We start from the raw sequence: 20,261 nt of genomic DNA, 5'->3' as shown, positions 1-20,261 counted from the left end.
ACCCAGAGTCAGTTCTCCTTCCATCACCATATATTTGATCCCTTTACCCTCATCTCCCACCCCCCACACCCCTTACCTTCTGGTAACCAGTAAACTATTCTCTGTGTCTATCCCTCATCTCCCACCCCCCACACCCCTTACCTTCTGGTAACCAGTAAACTATTCTCTGTGTCTATGAGTTTCTGTTTCTCATTTGTTTGTCTTGTTCACGTCTCTTTAATGTCTCACCACCAGGGAGGCTGGTCACCAGCGTCTCTCATCTGAATTACAACAGCCTCCTATTCACCTCTGACCTCAAAGTGAACGCAGCAGCCAAAGCGCTCTTTTTAAGTACAAACCTGCTTTAAATCTTCCAGGGACTTCCATGGCTGTTTCCCAAGTCACTGCTTGCCCCTCACTGGCTCCTACACTTGGCCTGTCACAATGGCCCGCTCCTCAAGTACCTCAAGTTCCATCCTACCCGTCACCTGACGGCTCTCCCTGCTTCCTCACCTACCTGTACCAATCACCCTTCTCCAGGGAGTCCTCACTGACCACTCCTGGATTCACACAGTCCCTCTGACAGACAGAATAATGGCCCTTCAAAGATGTCCACACCCTAAACCTCGGAACCTGGGACTATGCTCCCTTACATGGCAAAAGGGACTTTGCAGATACGATTAATTTAAAGATCTTGAGATGAGGAGATTGTCCTGGATTACCTGGGTGCGCCTGGTGTACTCACAAGGTTCCTCATGAGAGGGAGCCAAGAGATGCAATGACAGAAGCAGAGTTCACAGAAAGAGACAAAGAGAAAGATTTGCACTTGTCAAGCTGTTGGTCTTGAAGATGGAAGAAGGCGCCATAAGCCTAACACTGCAGGCAGCCTTTAGAAACAGGGAAAGTCAAGGAAACATTCTCTCCTAGAGCCTCTGGAAGGTGTGCAGCCCTGCTAACATCTCGATCTTAGGATGTTTGACCTCCAGAGTGCTAAGAAAATAAATGTGTGTCATTTTAAGCTACAAAGTTTGTGGTAAATTTTTATAGCTGCAATAGGAAACTACTACACCTCCACACATGCAACCTCCACTCCCCGCTCGTGGCATCCTGTGTGTCTCCCTCATAGTACTTATTCCTATTGTTATTTATGTAATTATAACATCCGTCCTATCCCCTATATACCTCAAGGGAGCAAAGACTGTGTCTGGCCTGCACGCTCTGTGGCTAGCACATAGTAGGCCCACAGCACCTGCTGGCTGGTTGGCTGGCTGGCTGGCTGGATGAATGGATGGATGAATGGATGGATGGATGGATGAATGGATGGACAGATAGATGGACGGATGGATGGATGGGTGGACAGACGGACGGATGGATGGATGGGTGGACGGACGGACAGATGGATGAATGAGGATGGCTAGGGAGGCCTGAGTAGCTTCCGTGTGCATAATAATTTGGACACAGACGTGTGAGCTCTCCGTCTACTGCTCAGTGAGGCCTAAGTAGAACCCTCCACCACTCCCCCATTCTCCCCTCCCCTTTTGTAGACACACACTCTAGGAATCGCTTCCCATGGATACAGAATGTCACTGATATTGACATTTAGAACCAAACTCTTGCTTCACATGCTAGTATTTTCCATTGGTACCATGAATTTTTGTGCATCTTTAACAGATTTGGTGATTCAATATGTTAAATGTAAATCTCGGCATGATGAAAGGACACAGACATGACGAAGAATGTTTTGCAAGATGATGATGACGACTTACAGACCAATTAAGCAGATTTCAATCAAAATTTAAAATGAGCATCTCCTTCATCCCTGCAATGCTACTTTAAGCAATATACTCTACCAATAAACTCATACAGATAAAAATGTATATATAGACGCTGTAACAAAGACCCAAATAATGTACGCATGTCTTAAGCAAGATAGACATTTATTTCTTTTTTATGTAACTGTTCAGGAGGAAGCAGTGCCTGATCTGACAGCTCTGCAGTGCTGAGGGCTTGGGCTCCTTTTACCTTATTGCTCCGTCATCTTCTACCGTCAGCTTCTATCTCCGGAACCAAGATGGCCACTCCAGCTCTTACCATCATCCTCTGCTGGGGGAGCAGACAAGAAGGGAGATCCTGCTCCTCCCCTTTCACTGATGTCCCTGCCTGCACCTTTCACTTCAGCTCATGATTTCACTGGTCAGAATCTAACCTAGCCACTCGGCCACACTGAGCTGCAAGGGAGCACGGCAACCGGGGTCTTCACCTGAGCTGCCATGACCAGCTAAAATTAGAAATGGAAAATGCATATTGAGGGAACATCCAGCTGTCGATGTCATAGATGGTCCTCACAGCAAGGTTTGTAACAGAATAAAGTTAGAAATAACTTGAACTGGTTACATGGCTGTGGTAATCCATACGATGGAATGCCACGGCGCTATTAAAAAAGTAAGACTCCTCTATAGGTACGGCTATGAAAGTTTGTCCAAAAGAGAAGTGAAAGCACTGTGTACAGGACGAGACTGTTAATGTGTTCACTCCACCTACAGACCCTGAGCACTGCTCTGGGCCCGTGAGGTGAACACAGCCGACCATGTCCATTCAACACCTACATTTTCATGGAAACCCCTTTCAGAATCCTGGAGAGATTATTGCCACCAGTCCCAGGGCCTGGGAGTAGGGCTGGGAGATGAGGAGGTTACCACGGGGCTTTAGTTTTCTCTTCTCAACTGAATTTTTTGCTATGAGCATACATTACCTTTGTCATAAAAAACTTAACAAAAACTTAGCAAACGAATATCCTGCAGACCAGTTACCTAAGGCCCACAGCACATACCTCAGAACTGTATGGACCATTTTTTTTTCCTCCTCAGTGTGAATTTGCCTTTGATTTTAGTCACTTCTACTCTTGTCCTTAGTTTCCTGCCTGAGAGGTCAGGCTGCTGATATGAAGCCTGCCATACTGCTCAGGGTGGCAGAGAGAATCAAGCAAAACTGAGAATGTTATCAGCACCATGTAAACGGTAACACGCATTACACACCCAAAAGCCTGCTCTTCTGCTAGCACCCAGCACAGGACCACAAAAGGAAAATGGGGAGGCATTGACAAGAATTGTTCCATGACCAGAAGCTGAATAAAAATGTATCTGTGGCGGTAAATCACAGGGTTTGGAGGTCTAAGAAACACAGAATTCCTATTTCCATCAGTGAAACAATCTGGTAACCTTTGAAAAACAATGCACCACACTTTATTAAAAATAGAATCTAGGCTGGGACAAGTTCCAACAAGAAGACTGTAATGTTGGCTCTTCAAAGCACTTCTGAAAGCAATTCTGTGACTGCCAACGGGTGCTACAAAAACACAAAACAAACAACAACAACAACTTGGGAAGGATGAATCATAAAAGCATGAGATGAGTTTAGAAAAGACATTTCTTTTTAAAGCAATTTTAAAAACAATTTGCGAGAAAAACATGTTAGAATTTCTTCCTTGGAGGCAAGAAAAAAAAAAAAAAAAAAGACAGATCGTTGCCCAGAGGGAGAATACAATCAGAACAATGACACTGCAAGGTCTATAGAAAACGAGAACCTTATCATAATATGGAGAGCCCAAACCAAAACACAAGAGACTAGGAAGGGTCCTTGGCGATCAGCTGGACCATTTCACAGACGGAAAAAACCAAGGCTCAGAGAAGTAAACTTACTTGCCCAAGATCACCCAAGGTAGCCCATTTTTCTGCCCATTTATCCTAAGACAGGCAGCCTGCCTTTCAAGTCGGCACAAAGTAGAGAAGGGATATAAGAAAAGTCAGAAAGAACATGGAAGGATTTCTAAGTACACAGACACTATGTCATTAATTTACAATTAATTAATTATGAATTAAAATATATGTCAGGAGAGGTGAATATTGTTCCTAAAACTACATTTTTTAGGTCTATGTTCCAAAACCTATTTTACTTATCAAGTATGTTTTCAAAGTACAGAAGTATATAAAGGACTAGTTTTCAAAAGGACTGGCACTCCCAGACTTCTGATGACAAAAGGTCATTCCTATAGCTTTACTGAGACAGTGAAGCAAAAATGAACTGAAGCATCCCTACACCTCAGGAAGTCAGCAGCCACTTGCCAGAATTCAAGAACGGTGACAAGGAATTATGGACACTAGTTCCCCAGACGTAATTAATAACAATAATAATAATAAACATATAAATAGCACTTAGTGTATTCAGTCACTGCTCTAAGACTTGATGTGTATTTTACTCATGTTCATCCTCAGAATAACCCATGAGGTGGATGCCATCATTGTCCCCATTTTAAACATAAGAAAATTGAGACACAGAAAGGGCAAGTAACTTTATCCAAGTTCACACAGCTAATAAGTAGTGGAACTGGGTCTGAACTCACACCCTCTGCCTCCAGAGTGTGTGCTCCCAACCACTACACCACAGATTCTCATGGAGGATGGGCCCCTGGAAACCACAGAATTGCAGGAACTGAAGAACTGAAGAAATCAAAGGGGTCACAATGGTACAGGCGAACCCCTACCTCTGAGGCACCCCTCAAAATACTCTAGAATGAGGAACACACATGTCCTTTTCTGTAAAATTTCCGCAGAATACTGCAGCCTGTTTAAAGGTAACGTAAAATTGAGGTTGGAAGTCAGGCAAAACAAAAGATGTTGTCAAGGAGAAAACTGATTTTTTCAAAATGGTTTCAAGAACTGTGACTCTTTGTCTAGCCAAACAGAAAAAGGAAATAACATGAAGCTGAAAAAAACAGAAAGAGAAATCAGCATCCTAAAGGAGAAATGACTTCTAAGGAGTAAACCACTAGACACTTAATAATGGAATAAGGTGCAATCTTACTGCCCTAACTTCTAAATATTTTGATACTGACGATAATCTAATAAAAACTATGGAACAGAGAGAAAAATAACCTACCAGAAGTAATCAGAACAAAATGTTTTAATATGTTAATATAGCTTATGAACTATTTATCCTAAGTCTTTTTTTTAGTCTTAGGATTATTGGGTGAGAGAAGAATTGGCATGAATTATGTATCAGGAAAAAAACACCATTTTTTTTTATCCAAAGAAAGCTGCAAATTATCTGTGGTGCCTCTGAAAGACAGAAATGCAGATCACAATTCTTTTTTATTTTTATTTTTATTTTCAGGTGTACAAAACAACACAGTGATTAGACATTTATATACCTCACAAAGTGATAGCCCCAATAAGTCTGACACTATACACGGTTATTAAAATATTATTGACTATATTCCCTATGGTGTACTATATACCCCCGTGACTATTTTTTAAATTATAGTTGACATTCAATATTATTTTATATTAGTTTCAGGTGTACAGCATAGTGGTTAGGCATTCATATAATTTATGCAGTGATGCTGATGATAAGTCTAGTGCCCATCTGACACTATAGTTTTTAAAATATTATTGACTATATTCCCCATATTGTACTTTACATCCCCAGGACTATTTTGTAACTACTAATTTGTACTTCCTAATTCCTTCATCTTTCTCGCCCATCCCCCCACCCCTCCCACAGAGCAATCATCAGGTTGTTCTTTGTATCTATGAGTCTATTTCTGTTTTGTCCGTTCATTTATTCTGTTCTTTAGATTCCAAGTAAGTGAGATCATATGGTATTTGTCTTTCTCAGTCTGACTTATATCGCTTAGCATAATTCCCTCTAGGCCCATCCATGTTGTTGCAAACGGTAAGATTTCATTTTTTATGGCAGAGTAATATTCCAATTATATCTACATACCACTTTTTTTAAAAAAATAAATTTTATTGGGGAATATTGGGGAACAGTGTGTTTCTCCAGGGCCCATCAGCTCCAAATCGTTGTCCTTCAATCTAGTTGTAGAGGGCGCAGCTCATTGGTCCATGTGGGAACCAAACCGGCAACCCTGTCATTCAGAGCTCGCGCTCCAACCAAAGGAGCCATCCGGCCGTCCCGATGTACCACAATTTCTTTATCCAATCTTCTATTGATGGGCACTTCCGTTGTTTCCACATATTGGCTATTGTGACTCGTGCTGCAGTGAACACAGGGGTGCATGTATCTTTTCAATGAATGTTTTGGATTTCTTTGGATAAATATCCAGTAGTGGAATTGCTGGGCCATAAAATTACAATTCTGAGCCTTCTGGCTCAGAACTAGTATGGCCAGTTCTCTGCCCCTCACAGCAGGCTCCCTCTGCCCCCTTCTTCTCTGGCTTGTTCCTCCTCACCATTTGGCTTCAATGTCACTTCCTCAAAGCTGTCTTCCCTGACCCTTCCCTCTCACAGAATCCTAACAGTAGCTTCAGAGCACTTATCACAATTTGCAATAACATAATTCTTTGTAATTTAACATCTATCTTCCACTGGACCACAGGTTGGCAAATGACCATGGGCCAAATCTGGCCCACCAACTGTTTCTGTAAATATTGATTGGAACACAGCCATGATCATTCACTTACTTACTCTAGCTACTTTCACAACACAATAGCAGAAGTGAGTAGTTGCAACAAAGACATTCTGGCCCACAAAGCCTACACTATTTACCATCTAGCCATTTACCAAAAAGCTTGCCAACCCCTGCACTAGACCATAAGCTCTATGAGGACAGGGATTCCCTCCGATTGGCTTGTCAGGACCTAGCAGCAGAGCATCTGGCAGATAAAAGGCACTTAAAAATTTTGCTGATTGAATAAACTAGAGACATGGGAGAAGGATAAGTAGTATGTGCCACTAGTTCAAGAGAACTTCACATCTATATACTCATGTAATCTTGTCCACTAACCCAAGGCCAGCTACACTTAGTATCCACATTCTACACATGAAGAAATGGAGGGAATGTGCCCACGCTGACTCAGTCCTTAAAAACAGAGCCAGGACTGAAATCAAGGCCATTCTGTTCCAAAGTCTGTGCTCCTGACCACAAGTCAGGGAAGATGATCTTTTCATTCATATTTTTAATAATTCCTTAGCTGCAGATGTAGGGACTGGGCCGAGAGCCAGGACTGTTTCTGAGCATGTCCTCGTGAGCTGCTGGCTGGCACACGTTCCCTAACCGCCACGCACGCCATACTCACAGTGGCTATGGGTGCCCATCCTGCTTACATAGCAGACAAGTCACCCAGTCCCACTGACCAACACTGAGCAAAACGCTGCCTTCAGTTAAGTTACAAACAGGGTGAACTCACTATTCCCCATCTCAGACGTGAGGGTTAAGTAAGGTCAAGTGAGTCGCCAAGGTGAAATGTTAGTGTAGAGCAGATCAGTTGTGAGCCCGCAATCTTGATACCATTACACTACCACCCAAGTCCTGCCTTACGGTGCCCATCGGCCCCCCGTTTCTCTCCAGGCTTTCACGGGAGCCAGTCATCCACAAGAAGGCAGGTAAAGGGCATTTTCGTTCTGCACCATGAGAGCGTGCCATTTCCATGCCTTGTATGCTATCGGGTGGGGAGAAATAACTCTAAAAAGACCGCAATACAACTTCACTTAATGATCATGACATAGAAGCAAAAACATCTGCAACTGAAGAAAGATGACTGTGGGATACTAAGTGATCCCAAGTCATCAGAGGAAGGGACAGTAAAGAGCAGCTAGACTCTGCTTTATAAAACAACTCTCCACGTGCCTAGAGACAGCATAACAAAGTCCTAATGCAAAGATAAAATTTCAACTCAAAAGCAGAACAAAGAATACTGGGCCTATGTCTGTCTTCCAGCGGAAGGTGGAGGAGGAGGAAATATTCCCCACCGGTCACAGAACTCTGTGAGCTAGAGGCAAGGACCTCATTGCCAATCCAATGCTCTACAAAGCCACCATGGTGCCTCCTTGATTATGGGTTTTTTAAGCTCCTATTTTACCCAGAAGTGCCCTTCCCATCGCTCCCCGGAAAAGCAGCATGGGTGGCATGAGATCATGGCAAAGCCCCAGCTCAAAGAGACCAACTCGGCAAATCTGACCAAGAGGTTCATTTCCAGCATTTCCCCCTCTCTAGTTTAAGCTCCATGTCTTCATCACTGAAAACCCAGGACACCCGTGCCGCCTGCCTCACTGCATGGGAGGCCTGCCTGACTGTGTGTGTGGCTTCTCTGTGCTTGGGAACCAAGCGCTCTGCATCAGTATTCCACCATCAGAGATCTCTTACTCAAATGGAACAAAAACATCCTGTAATGCACTGATTGTGAAATATCAAATATAAAATTCTGTGCTCTCTGCACCCATCCCCAAATGGCATGGCAATGAGAGAAAAGAGACAGAGCAAGTTCTTTACAGCAGCAATATTACTCAAAGTGCTAACACTCTGCCATGAGCGAAGTTCATAAACGGAAAACATGTATAATGAGTAAGTAATTTTGTATCTGTCAAGTTTAGTAATAAAAAATTGGGGTTTGTGTTTTATGTATGTTTGGGGGTTTTATTTCTCTTTGCTAATAATGCTCTTTTATTGTATGTTACAAAAATATCAGTCTACAACAGATTGAAAATAAAAATAAAACGGGTCCTTCCCGACAGACTTTGAAAATAATTGCCAACAGCAAAGCAGTTAAGTGAAATCCAGCTTGTTTTGTTAAACATGTGAGTAGCTGCTCAAACTCACTCCTGGTAAGAGAAATGCAGACTAAAAATATACTAAGACACCATTTCTCCCCTGACTGGCAAAGATCAAAAGGTTTTTGGATCGCACACTGTTTTGGCTAGGCTGTAGGCAACAAGAGTTGCACATACGACTGGTGGAGGGCAATTTCACAAAACCCACCAAAATTAAAATGCAAATCCATTTCTAGGAAGTCAGTTGACAGATATACTCCCACATATGCAAAATGATGTGCAAAGTTGTTCCCTGCAGGCTTGTTTGTAAAAACCAAAGACTGGAAAACTATCATTGTAGCCATAAAAAAAGAATAAGGAAGCTCTTCCCACACTCCAAGATACAAAAAACATGGAGCAGATCAGGACACATGAATAGATGCTATAAGTACTACCTGTGTTTTTGAAAAACTAGGAGAGAAATAGAAACATATTTGCTTGTATATGCAGAAGACACCTCTGAATGGAAGCAGGAGACACAGCCAATATTGATTGATACCAAAGACAAGAATTGAGTGGTAGGTAGATTTTCAACACATATTCTTTTGTACAATTTGAAAATTTCTACCATGTGAACTCATATTACCTTTTCAAAAATTTTATTTAAAATTTTAAAAAAATAATATTGAAAGAAAAGAAACTGAGCTTAGCCACTTTGTGTATTTCTCAGTTCGAAACACCTGTGTATAGCGAATAAAACAAAAACGTATGTTATACGCTTACTGGATGACTAAAAATCTTTTCTACATGATGTGCCCTTATTATCAGGAAGAGAAAAACACTGTATCCTGACTGAGGATTACAAAAGCTTTGGCACACACCATCAGCGCTGCCTCTTCCAAGACATCTGTCGGAAATCACAGCTTCTTCCTCCTTTTGTGCGCTCCACGCACTCTTCTTCCTTGGTCTTGTCGCTCACTGGAAGCCACAGCTAGATTACAATGTGCTTGCTCCTCTCCTCCTCAGCACTGCTCACCAGCAGAAATGGTTCTTCACATCTTATGGACCCAGAGAAGCCTAAGCCACCTGCCCAATGTCCCGAAAGCTACGAAGTGTCAGGGTCAGGACTGGAACTCAGGACCCCGGGTCCCTAGTTCAGGGCTCTTTCCACTACATCATTTGGACTCCTTTGCTGGTGGGACAAAGAGGAGATCTGGGAGAAAACAGTAATAAAATGGCCAGGCACTGGGTTGAGCACTAGACATAAATGATTCCATTTAAGCCCGACAACACGGAAGTTCTCTCATCACGCACATGTTACGGATGCGAAGCAGAGTCCCCGAGAGGGCACATAATGGTGAGCCCTCACACCCAACAACAGCAGCTCGGAAACTCCAACCAGATCTCATCCGCATGCCAACCTGCCTCCCAGGAAGCTCACCAGCCCATAATCTACAAGCCAGTGTAACAGTTGTCCTCCAATAGCCAGTTATTTGAACCTCCATAAAGAACCTCTTATCTGAGCCAATGTCTCCCAAACTCTGGACCATGAATCTGGAAGGAGGTGAGATAATCTTAGGTGGCACGAGTATGAATGTTTTTAACTTGACATATAACTAGCTCATCAAATCCATTATTTCAGATGTCGTAGCACAGAATGAAACCAAAGAAGGTGAATAGATTTAAGGAAAAGTACTAAATAAATAAGTTCAGGTGGTTCACAAATATAATGAAAACCAGGAAGAACAACAAACTGGCATTTGGGAATTGCTGGTCTAAGGAACTGGATCCATTCGATGGTTTTTCTCTAGAGGAAGAGATGCTTGGCAATAATGGGTGCACCACCACCCCCACCTCAGCAGACAATACGCGCTAGTTCTGAATGACACCTTTGTGTGTGTTTTTATTTTTATCTGCCCTTCTCTCTCCACACCACACTGCCTCTCTCAGATGGATGAGGCAGGACCCGTTACCAAAGCACCCTGAATGAAAACTTGCATTTAAACAGCAGTGTCTTGTGGTGGCTTCACCCTGGGTTGACCACAGTCCTAGTTTGCCCTGAATAGCTCCAATCACACCTATAGCTGATCAATTAATACCAAATAACTATTTTGAGCACCCCCTCCCCCTCACTTTAAGAAGCGTCTGACTTAGGGAATACGTTAGAGGGCCTCCCTACTATTCTAGCACCTGCTCCAGTGCAGAGCTGACTGGGAGAGAGCTATGGGCCCCTCTCTAGGCCTGTTCCTCCCCATACTACAGAAACAGTGAGAAGGGACCCCCCCACCTTCCCAGCACCCACCGTCAGAACCACACCATCTGGTGAATTTTGCCTCTACTCTCGCCCAACCTCCTTCCCCCCTCCCCACTCCTCCCAAAATGCCCACTAAATGTAGACGGCAGGTTGAAATGAAAGCAGAATTCTATTAGATCCCGCAATACCACAGCTCTGTGCTTTCAGCAAACAAAGGAAAATATTAATCCAAGAAAAGGGTGAGAACTGTGACATACAACATGCATGAGGGCATCACTGCTCACAAAATGCTTAGTAGGCAGGATCTTCTTTGATTCTCCCAAAAAAGCTGGGAGGAAGTTCATCACCTGCCTTTCTGTGTTGTAAAGAGATGAGGAAACAGGCTCCGAGATTTATCAAGCTCTGACATTCCAAATCTTGAACTCCTCCACTATAGAGCTGTATGGAAGAAAGATGTTTTCTTTTCCTTTTTTTCTCCCCCTAGGATTGTGCTGCTCGAAGTGTCCTCCCCAAACCAGGCGCATCTGGTCACCAGAGAGATCGCGAGGAATGCACAATCTCGGACCATTCCAGAATAACAAAATCAGAACCTGCATTTTAATAAGATCCCCAGGTAATTTCTATGGACAATAAAATTTGAGGAGCACTGCTTTACTACAAGGCAATTCTTCCATTGTACCATGCTACACCTCTTCATTCATTTACCCAATAATTATCTATTGAGCATCTTCCACACGGAGGCCAGGCACTGTGCTGAATGCTGGGGAATCAACAGTGAGTAAGGTCAACACAGCTCCGCCCTCGGGAAGTTGCCAGTCTAACAGTGAGTTCTCAACCTTGATGCTCATCAGAATAAGCTGTGACAATTAAAAAAAACAAAAAAACTGCAGGTGCCTAAAACCCACCGCAAACCTATGTATAGTCAGAAACTGAGACTGGGCCCTGGAAACTTCCTATCAAAAAAGCTCCAAATTCAAAAATATGGTGATGGAAAGAGAACTGACTCTGGGTGGTGAATACACAATGTGATATATACATGATGTATTACAGAATTGTACACCTGAAATCTATGTAACTTCACTAACAATTGTCACCCCAATAAACTTTAATTGAAAAAAATAAAACAAAAATCTCCAACTGATGTAAACACTTCGGGGAACAATTTGACAATACCTAATAAAGCCGCAGATGGGCACATCCTAAGAGCAGCATTTCCACTTTCAGAACTATATCCTGGAGAAATGAAGGCACACATATATGCAAAGAAGACAGAAACAGGAACATTCACTGCAGCACTGTTTCCAGAGAGAGTGTTTTTTGGAAACTATCCAATTGTCCCTAAATAAGGAAATGAATAAGCAAACCATAGTTAAGTGAAAGAATATGGTTACAGAGCAGTTAGAATGAATGCACTTGGGTATATTACATATATTAAATTATATTATTTTTTTCCTTATTTTTTTGGGTGTTAATGTTTTGTGATTTGTTTTTAAATTTCTTTTAAAAACTTCTTAGGTGACGTGATACATAGCCAGGGTTGGGAATCCCTGTTCTAGCAGCATAAAGTAATAAAAACCTAGCTATTTAATATCAAGAAATACATCTACAGAATGGCAATGATCAATACAGCTCTTGAAGTTAAATTACCACCTTAAAATTTTTACAAAGATTTTAAAGAACTTTCACAGGGCAGGTAATTTCTATAAGCAATATTTTTTTAGGAGGCCAAGCTTATTACCAAAGGAAATCAATATTTCTAAAAGTGTAGTTGTCAGCTCACCGGTAATAGAATGAGGAGGGAGCAGGGAGAAGGAAGGACGACTTATTTAAAATGCAGACTCCGCGGCCCCACCTCAGGTCCACCTAATCAAAACCTCTGGGGGTGGCACCCAGAGTCTGAAATTTTAGTAACAGAGTGCACATGTGGGCACAATTCTTTGGTATACCAAAGAACCACAAAATACAACATATTTTTAGAGCTATTGTTAATCACATTTTTAAAACCATACATGTCTGCATTCAATAAGATGACATTCATCATACTCTGAAAATAAAATAAAGTGTGGGGAATGTTTTCTAAATATTTGAGATAGGTAATTTCACAAGCACCTTCAAGCGGATCCTGATAAAAGCTGGTTTCCTGCCCCGTGTACCTAACCTGAAGGACAAAGAAATGTATTCTGTGAAGAATATAATTTCACATTGTCTTTCTGAAAGAACTTCAACAAGCAACTGGGTAAACAGGAAAACTCCCCAAGTCCAGCCTTGCTGCTGTTCTCATTGGACAAAGCCCCGGACACGATCTGCACCAAAGCCAATTTCAATTCAATTGAAAAATGTGAATTATGAGAAACGTGATTTGAACTGAGAGGCCTGGCCAGCACAGTAATACGCCCCGAATTTACTCTCACTACTCAAGATATCTTCTCGTCTACAGTCTTTTCGCTACAAGGATTCACTGGTTGCACCGTGTTATCATTCCCTCAACTTGTCTCTTCCGTTCCAGTCCTACCTTGCTTGACTTTGTGTGTGTGTGTGTGTGTGTGTGTGTGTGTGTGTGTGTGTGTGTGTTTCCCTGATTTCCCCCTTTATTGTCCTTTTCCCTATTTCCACACAAAACCAAACGCAATCCTAATGTATAAACTCAGGAAAACTGCTCCAAAGACTCCTGGATTAAAAACAACCCAGCACACTAAACACATAAAAAGATGTTCAGCTTCACTAGTAAACAGGAAAGTGCAAATTTTAAACCAGGAAGATACCATTTCACACCCATCACACCGGCAAAACGTCAGGTCTAACAGCGTTGGTGTCTGCAAGGCTGTGGACAACTGGGACTCCCAAACGCTGCGGCTGGTCTGCAAATTGGCACAAGGGCTTTGGAGAGCAATCTGCCAACACATTAGAGTCAATGATGCCCATGTCCTTTGACCCAGAAATTTCCCTTTTAGGTATACACCACAGAGAAACGTTAAAGATGACAGGGACACAAGTTCAAAACTGTTCATCGCTCTAAAATGGCACACACAGAAACGAAACCCAAGTGCCTATCAACAATAAAATGAATGAATATATTCTAGCAGTTCTGTGCTGGAATGTTATACAGCAGCAGTTAAAACAACCTGGAATTACATGTATCTTAATGGATAAATCTCAAAATCATAATTTAAACAAAAGCAAACTGAGGAGTTGATCAGTATCACAGAGCATGTTTAACACATGAGGAAACAATACTGTATCTAGTTTATGAATATATACATACCTAGCAAAAGTATAAAAACACACGATAAATACCAAATGCAGAACAGTAGTCTCCATCTAGAGGAAGAGGAATGAAATGGGGACGGGTTCATCTATATTTGTAATATAATTCTTCACAGGGTGGTAGATGCCCTCTATCATTCTCCATATTTTTCTGTATGCCTGAAATTTATCATCACCCAGAAAGAGAGTCCCAAGTCGGAGCTACTTGAAAGCATTTGACAGTTCTAAACTTGATGGGCAGGAGGAAGGTTGGACCTATAAGTGGAAAGTGAAGCTTTAGGAACCAGTAGGGTTACCAACACACAAACACTCTTTAAAGCTATCCATAAGCAAATAATTATTCTCAGAATTATGGTGAAATTCCATGCAGAGAACTTATGATATCCCCCAAATTCTAAGCAGTGATCCCAGAACAGAAACATTGCAAAATGCCTTGCGTGCTGGGGTTGGTTCCTGATACAGAATTTATTAGCCTCGAGAAAGTTTTCCTGGTTCATTTTTGGGTGGCCTTTTCTCTGAAAAGGTCAGCAAGGCCTTTCAAACCCTTAGACTAGCATTTGGTTTCACCACAACTGAAGGTTTATTGTAAGAAGTTGCATTAAAATATTTAGGCCAGGAGAGTTCACTAGTCTTTTACAATTCTTCAAGTCAATTTGCTTTGGACTGGCTCCATGGGTAGGTTAAGAGATAAAACCACCAAGAGACACCTTTCCGATGATAACCACAGAATTAAACATCATAAATCCTCAACCCATTCAAACTAACTAGACAGACCAAGCTGGGGGGGTGGGGGGGGAGACACATGAACAAGAGAATTTTCTCTTAATTACTAAAGGATCAAAACTGAAAATTACTTTCAATTACAATCCAAACATACCAAAGTTCCACATTAGTAAAAAATAAATAGGTTTTATTGTATGGGTGAACTGGAACAAATAAAGGTGATATCCAGCAAATGGTATGACAAGCTTGAATTCTAACTAAATATTGCCATTCAACTTTGTTTTCCCTTAGGGTTCCAAAACAGAAAAATTTGTAAACCTCATTGTCAGAACCTGACCAACACAATGCCTACATATTAGGCTGAGAGGCTAGAAGAACAGAATTTTTCTTTAAACATTAACCCACCCCACCTAGCAAGTTCTAAAACCTGACAACTATCTGAGTAGACCCTCACACGACTGTTAACACCTTCCAACTGATACATTAAACTAAACGTACAGTCTCAAATTATCTCTGAGAATGGGAAGCATGAGTAACAGAAAGAGAGCGAAGAGGCAAGTTCTCTCTTCTCCCAAATTATGCGACTTACACACTTTTTAATGTTTTTAAAAAATGTTTTCCAATGATTCTCAAATATTTGCCTCAGGTCAGTGATTGACTTACCAAAATAAACTCTGTAAAATCCTCTTTTTGTTTTTCACTAATTTTACTTTCCCTTCATATCAAGGTAACTTCCTTGACGCGTATTTAAAAGAATTCAATCTGGCACTCATGATGGTGCCCAATAATGCCCTGGGATTGTTCACTGGCTGCTAACCTACTATCTGGTTCGTTTGACACAGTTTTAAACAAAGTAGTTAGGTACTCACGTGGTCACTAAACAATTAAAAGATGTAGATTTTTTTATAAAGACTCCAAGAAATACTATTTACTGAAAAGCTTTTGAAAACAACAACAAAACAATATGTCAGTTTTACAAGTTGAGAAAAACCAAGATCCCAAGAAATATGATTTGTCCAAAGTGAGCGTTAGACCCAGGCTTCACTGGAGAGACACCCAATGGTACAGATTCCAGTTCTCAGTTACACTGACTATAATCACGTCCTCATATAAAACACAAACTATGGTCAAACAAATATATTAAAGAAGCGTCCTGCTGTGTTCATCAGTCTTTCCACTGTGTCGTCTCTGAGATTTTGTTCAACCCTTATCTGTGCAGACACCACACTATAGTAAAAATTTCATCTTTACCCATGTCATGGCCACAAGACACTGCTGAGCTCCACGCAGACAGGGACTCACCTCCTTCATTTACTTAGCACCTGCCCATAGGATGTGCCGACACGGACACAGCAGGTCCTCAACAAATGGCCATTTACGGGGACAAAAAGGTAACCTATTTGACACACAGCATTTCCTGTATGGTACATCTTGTAACACTATTAACAAGTTAAATTAAGATTAGATGATTTAGACCTATTTGCATTAGTCCAAGTCACATTTCTAGGGAGCACAGTTGGTTTCTCCTAACAAATGCTTCCTCTTTAGAAAATTCCTCAAACTCTTCAAACAGAAAACTTGCCCAAAAAATGAAAACACAAAAACCTTCAATTTGTAAAGTCATAAAAATATGCAGGAAGCTAAATCCATTGGTCTGGACAAATATCAGAGGATTATCAACAAGGGACATTTTCTCATGCTTGGTAGCAGCTAGTGCATTTTAAAAATTACAACACACCAGCCAAACAAGCTTTACTATCTGTGAACCAGACATGCTGTGTAGCTAAGCTGACAAGCCCTAAGCAAGTTGATCAAGAATCACTATGGCAGGAATTCACATGGAAGTAAAATTAAAACAAATGGGAGCTAGCATTAAACTTCCCATGCACAATAAAACTTCAGTGGGGAAGGTGACAAGTGAAGACATGTGAAAATTTCCAAGTCCCTATATCTAAAATTGGCACAAGTAGTATGAGGGGAAGAGAAGGTGTTTATTTCTCAATCACATGAAGGATTTGCTATGTAAGTTTTGTTTCTGCTCTGCTGGGTCCTCTCTTGTCTGGTGGACGAAACGAATCCATTTTTCAATGCTAGATCTTGGTTTGCTCAAGTGTTACCTAGAAAGATGCTATCGTTTAACACCGTTTCTAGACACATACATCAGCCTGTTTAAAATATACCAAATGACCTGCTTAAAAAAAAATGCCATCGCCACTTGCTCTTATAACAACTACTCAAACCAGCTGGGACCAAATGAAGTTAAGAGTGGGAAGAATCAATAACAGCCCCAGAAAGAAGCTGAACAGTGAGGAGGGACCCACAGAACACCTACCTGAAAACAATTCATCATCGAGTGAAGAATCTAAAGACAGGTCCAATGAAAATTTACATCTGAGCAGGCGAAAAGACAGCAGTCTCATCCCCAAGCCTTCCTTCCCGTGTGGGAAGTGAGACTGGGAGGGGCGGGGTGACCTGAGCAGCCTTTCATAAGGGGCGGGATTAAGGATTCCCATTCCAGGCTTTGTACACAGTCACTCGGCTTGGTTTGCATAAATGAACATGTGGGTTGTTTATATTAGTGGCTGCTGTCATCAAGTCCAAGAAGGCATACTCCCCATTGTCCTTTGAACAACTGCAGGTGACATAATGATGTTGGAAACAGCTAACACTCAATAAGTACTTGCTATGTACCAGGCCCAGTAACTCATTTACTACAACAGTCCTAGGAGGTAGGAACCATCATCACCCCGTCTTTATAGATAAGACAAAGAACAACTTGTTCAAGGACAAAGAGCTAGTATGTGTTAAAACCAGGACTTAAACCCAGAAAGTCTAACTTGAGAGCCCAAATCTTCATCACTTGCTTAAGACACAGTGTCCAAACCAGAACATAAAACTCCTTACTTTTGAATTATTTATTGGTTCCTCACCACACTTAGGTGATGAGCCTAAATTTGGTACCTATTTAAAGATTCCACGAGGTGTCAACTTTCCAGACATAGTACTAGCTCACTCCTCTCATGTCCTCCCTGCTGCTTGCCTCCCTGGCTGAGTTTTACTGCGAATAGGTTGCGACATTCTGTCCAGATGTGCCAAAGAGCCCCAGCTGCACCGAGGGTACGTAGATAGATAGAGAAATAAATAAATTTTTAAAAGCTGCAGGCTGGCTTCCGCTTGGGACATGCTACTCGCTCTCAAGTTTCCAGCCTGCTTCAGTAGAGAGAGGTGTCACCACACACCAGCTTAGGACGGGAACACCACCCAGGGCTGGGACTGCACCTCACTGCCCTGTAAGCCTGAGGCCACTCCAGCAGGCATGAAACAAGAGTGTTAGAGCTGCTCTGGTTTCACCGGCCCCTCTGGAGCTGGTCTAGCACAGAGGGAAACCTAGAAGAAAGGCGTCACCTTTTCACTGCACCAGGCAACATTATCTCCACAGGATGACGGAGCAGGAGACCCAACTGTGTAGAGAAGGACAGGAAAGAGAGGAAATGGATATGCTCCAGGAGCCACCCACCACATCTAACTGGTCCTGTGCCAATACCTTGGCAGCTATCACTCTGGGAAGCCCCAGCATTTGTTCTGCTGGCCATGGCAGTGACCACAGCCAACAGTGCTGAAAACTGAAGCCAGCACCAGTGGGTCTCAATTCCACTCCTGAGCGAACACATGGCTCCTTAATGCTTCTCTGCCATGTGTTAATCTTACAACAAAATGTGGGACAGAAGATTTAAAAAGCTCTGTGATGGGGGAAGGGCAGCCAGATCACCTTACCTCTAGGCTTCTTAATCAAACCTCCTCAGATTTCCTTTAGGGGCCTGTATTATTAGCTATAAGGGAGGTTTTCCCCAAACTAGCATTAAAAAAGCACGTGTTCCAGCTGGAGATAGGGGAGCTTTGCTGGGGCAAGGGGACCCTGGAGAAGGAAGGCAGACACTCTTTCACCCTGCACAGGAGGGCAATGTCTTACTCCAGGAGGCAATCTGTGCACCCCAAGGCTCTGAGAAGTGGGGGTGCCAGCAGGGTGCACCCTGGGGACTCAAGGGCTGGAAGCTGTTCCTGCAGAAACTGAAAAGCGAGGGAAAGCAATAAGAGAACCCCAAGTTAAAGTCACCACGCCGCCATGGAACCAGTCCCCGTCAGAGCCCCGTGATATTCCCTTGCAGTGTCTACGCCCACCAGCCTACACTGAGCCCACAGCGCATCAGGCCGGATAACCCTGGAGACCTTCTCCTCTCCCACAGCCTGTCTCACCACTCTCAGGGCCTTCAAATGTCACTGCCATATAACCTTGTCCTTCTTTCACAGGTGGGGAAACTGAGGCACCTAAAACCAATTATCGTGCTTTCTCAAACCAGGTGAAATTCACTTCCCTAAGCACAATTTTGCACTTTTTTTTACAGCTTTATTACATTTCAAATTTCTCCAGATACAGCGATTGCCTTTGGAAAGTGCATTTTAAATACAGTTTAAGGAGTGAACTCAAAATGTGAAGAGGGCGGTCAGAGAGACCCGCAGGGCTTCATCTACCGCAAGGACAGGATGGGTACCCCCCACCCCCGGCTTATCCCGCAAGCCCTTCCACCGGGACGTCCGGGTTCGGCCTCCCGCTAAGGCGCTTCCACCTCAACCCGAGGGCGGAGGCACCCGGCGCGGCCGGGTACCAGCGGGCGGGTTCCCAGGTCCCAGCGCAGAGAGCGGGGCAGGGGGGCTCGGGGCCCCTCCCCCGGGGGCTCTAGGGGCTGCGGCCGGCGCGCCCAGCCCGGGGCGGGGAACTTCAAGCGACGCGGCGCAGACCCTGCCGCCCCTCGCCCCCACCCCCACCCCGGCGCCAGGCGAGTGTGCGGCTCGGGTTTCCCTTTCTTTGCCTCGCCGCGCCTCGGGCGCGACCCCCGAGGCGGCAACGGCGGCGGCGGCCACTCACCATATTACAGATGGAGGCGATGTTTCGGACAGTCATTAGTCTAAAGGTTGCAGCGATCCCGCACCGCCATCTTTATAAGGTGAAAACAGGACTGTCCATGGTGGAGCGCCCGCAGGGAGGCCGGGCGGCGGCGGGGAGGCGGCGGGGAGGCGGCCTGGGGTCCGGCTTTCAGTTTGGCTGGGAGAGGGAGGCCGGGAGGGAGGAGGCGGAGGCGGGGAGGGCGGGGAAGGCGGGGAGGGCGGGCGGGAGAGCGGAGGGCGGGGAGTGGCGGAGTGGGGGAGCCTGGGCCGCGGCCGCTGGCGCGAGGAGGAGGGGCCGCCTGAGCGCGCCGCGTGCGGCCCGCGCCCCGCGCTGCCTCCGTGCGCCCGGCCTCCCGCCGGCCCTGGCACCTGGCCCCGGGCCTCTACGCCCTCCTCCGGCCGCCCGCGCCCCGGGCCACCGGGCTCGCCCTTTTTCTTTTCCTTTTTACATTCTGCTTCACTATCTTTGGACTGAAATGCGGGCCTGGGCCCTCGCCTCCGCGGCTGCGGCAACCTCACCGCGCGGGTCCCCCGGGCAGACCCAGATGCCG

At 43.8% G+C, this 20,261-nt stretch overlaps 1 protein-coding gene across 1 annotated transcript in view; it reads right to left on the bottom strand.

The window, feature by feature from the left end:
* USP46 (ubiquitin specific peptidase 46) overlaps window positions 1–20,024 on the bottom strand; it is a 60,725-nt gene extending 40,701 nt beyond the window's left edge. The window contains exon 1 of the mRNA XM_074324566.1: window positions 19,691–20,024. Within this exon, the coding sequence (XP_074180667.1) occupies window positions 19,691–19,726 (36 nt within the window). The 5' untranslated portion in view covers window positions 19,727–20,024. The remainder of the gene's footprint in view (window positions 1–19,690) is intronic.
* Window positions 20,025–20,261: the final 237 nt, after the last annotated feature.

This window comes from Rhinolophus sinicus, linkage group LG02, assembly GCF_036562045.2.
Source record: "Rhinolophus sinicus isolate RSC01 linkage group LG02, ASM3656204v1, whole genome shotgun sequence".
Lineage (NCBI taxonomy): Eukaryota > Metazoa > Chordata > Mammalia > Chiroptera > Rhinolophidae > Rhinolophus > Rhinolophus sinicus.
This window is presented reverse-complemented; position numbering and strand designations above follow the sequence as displayed.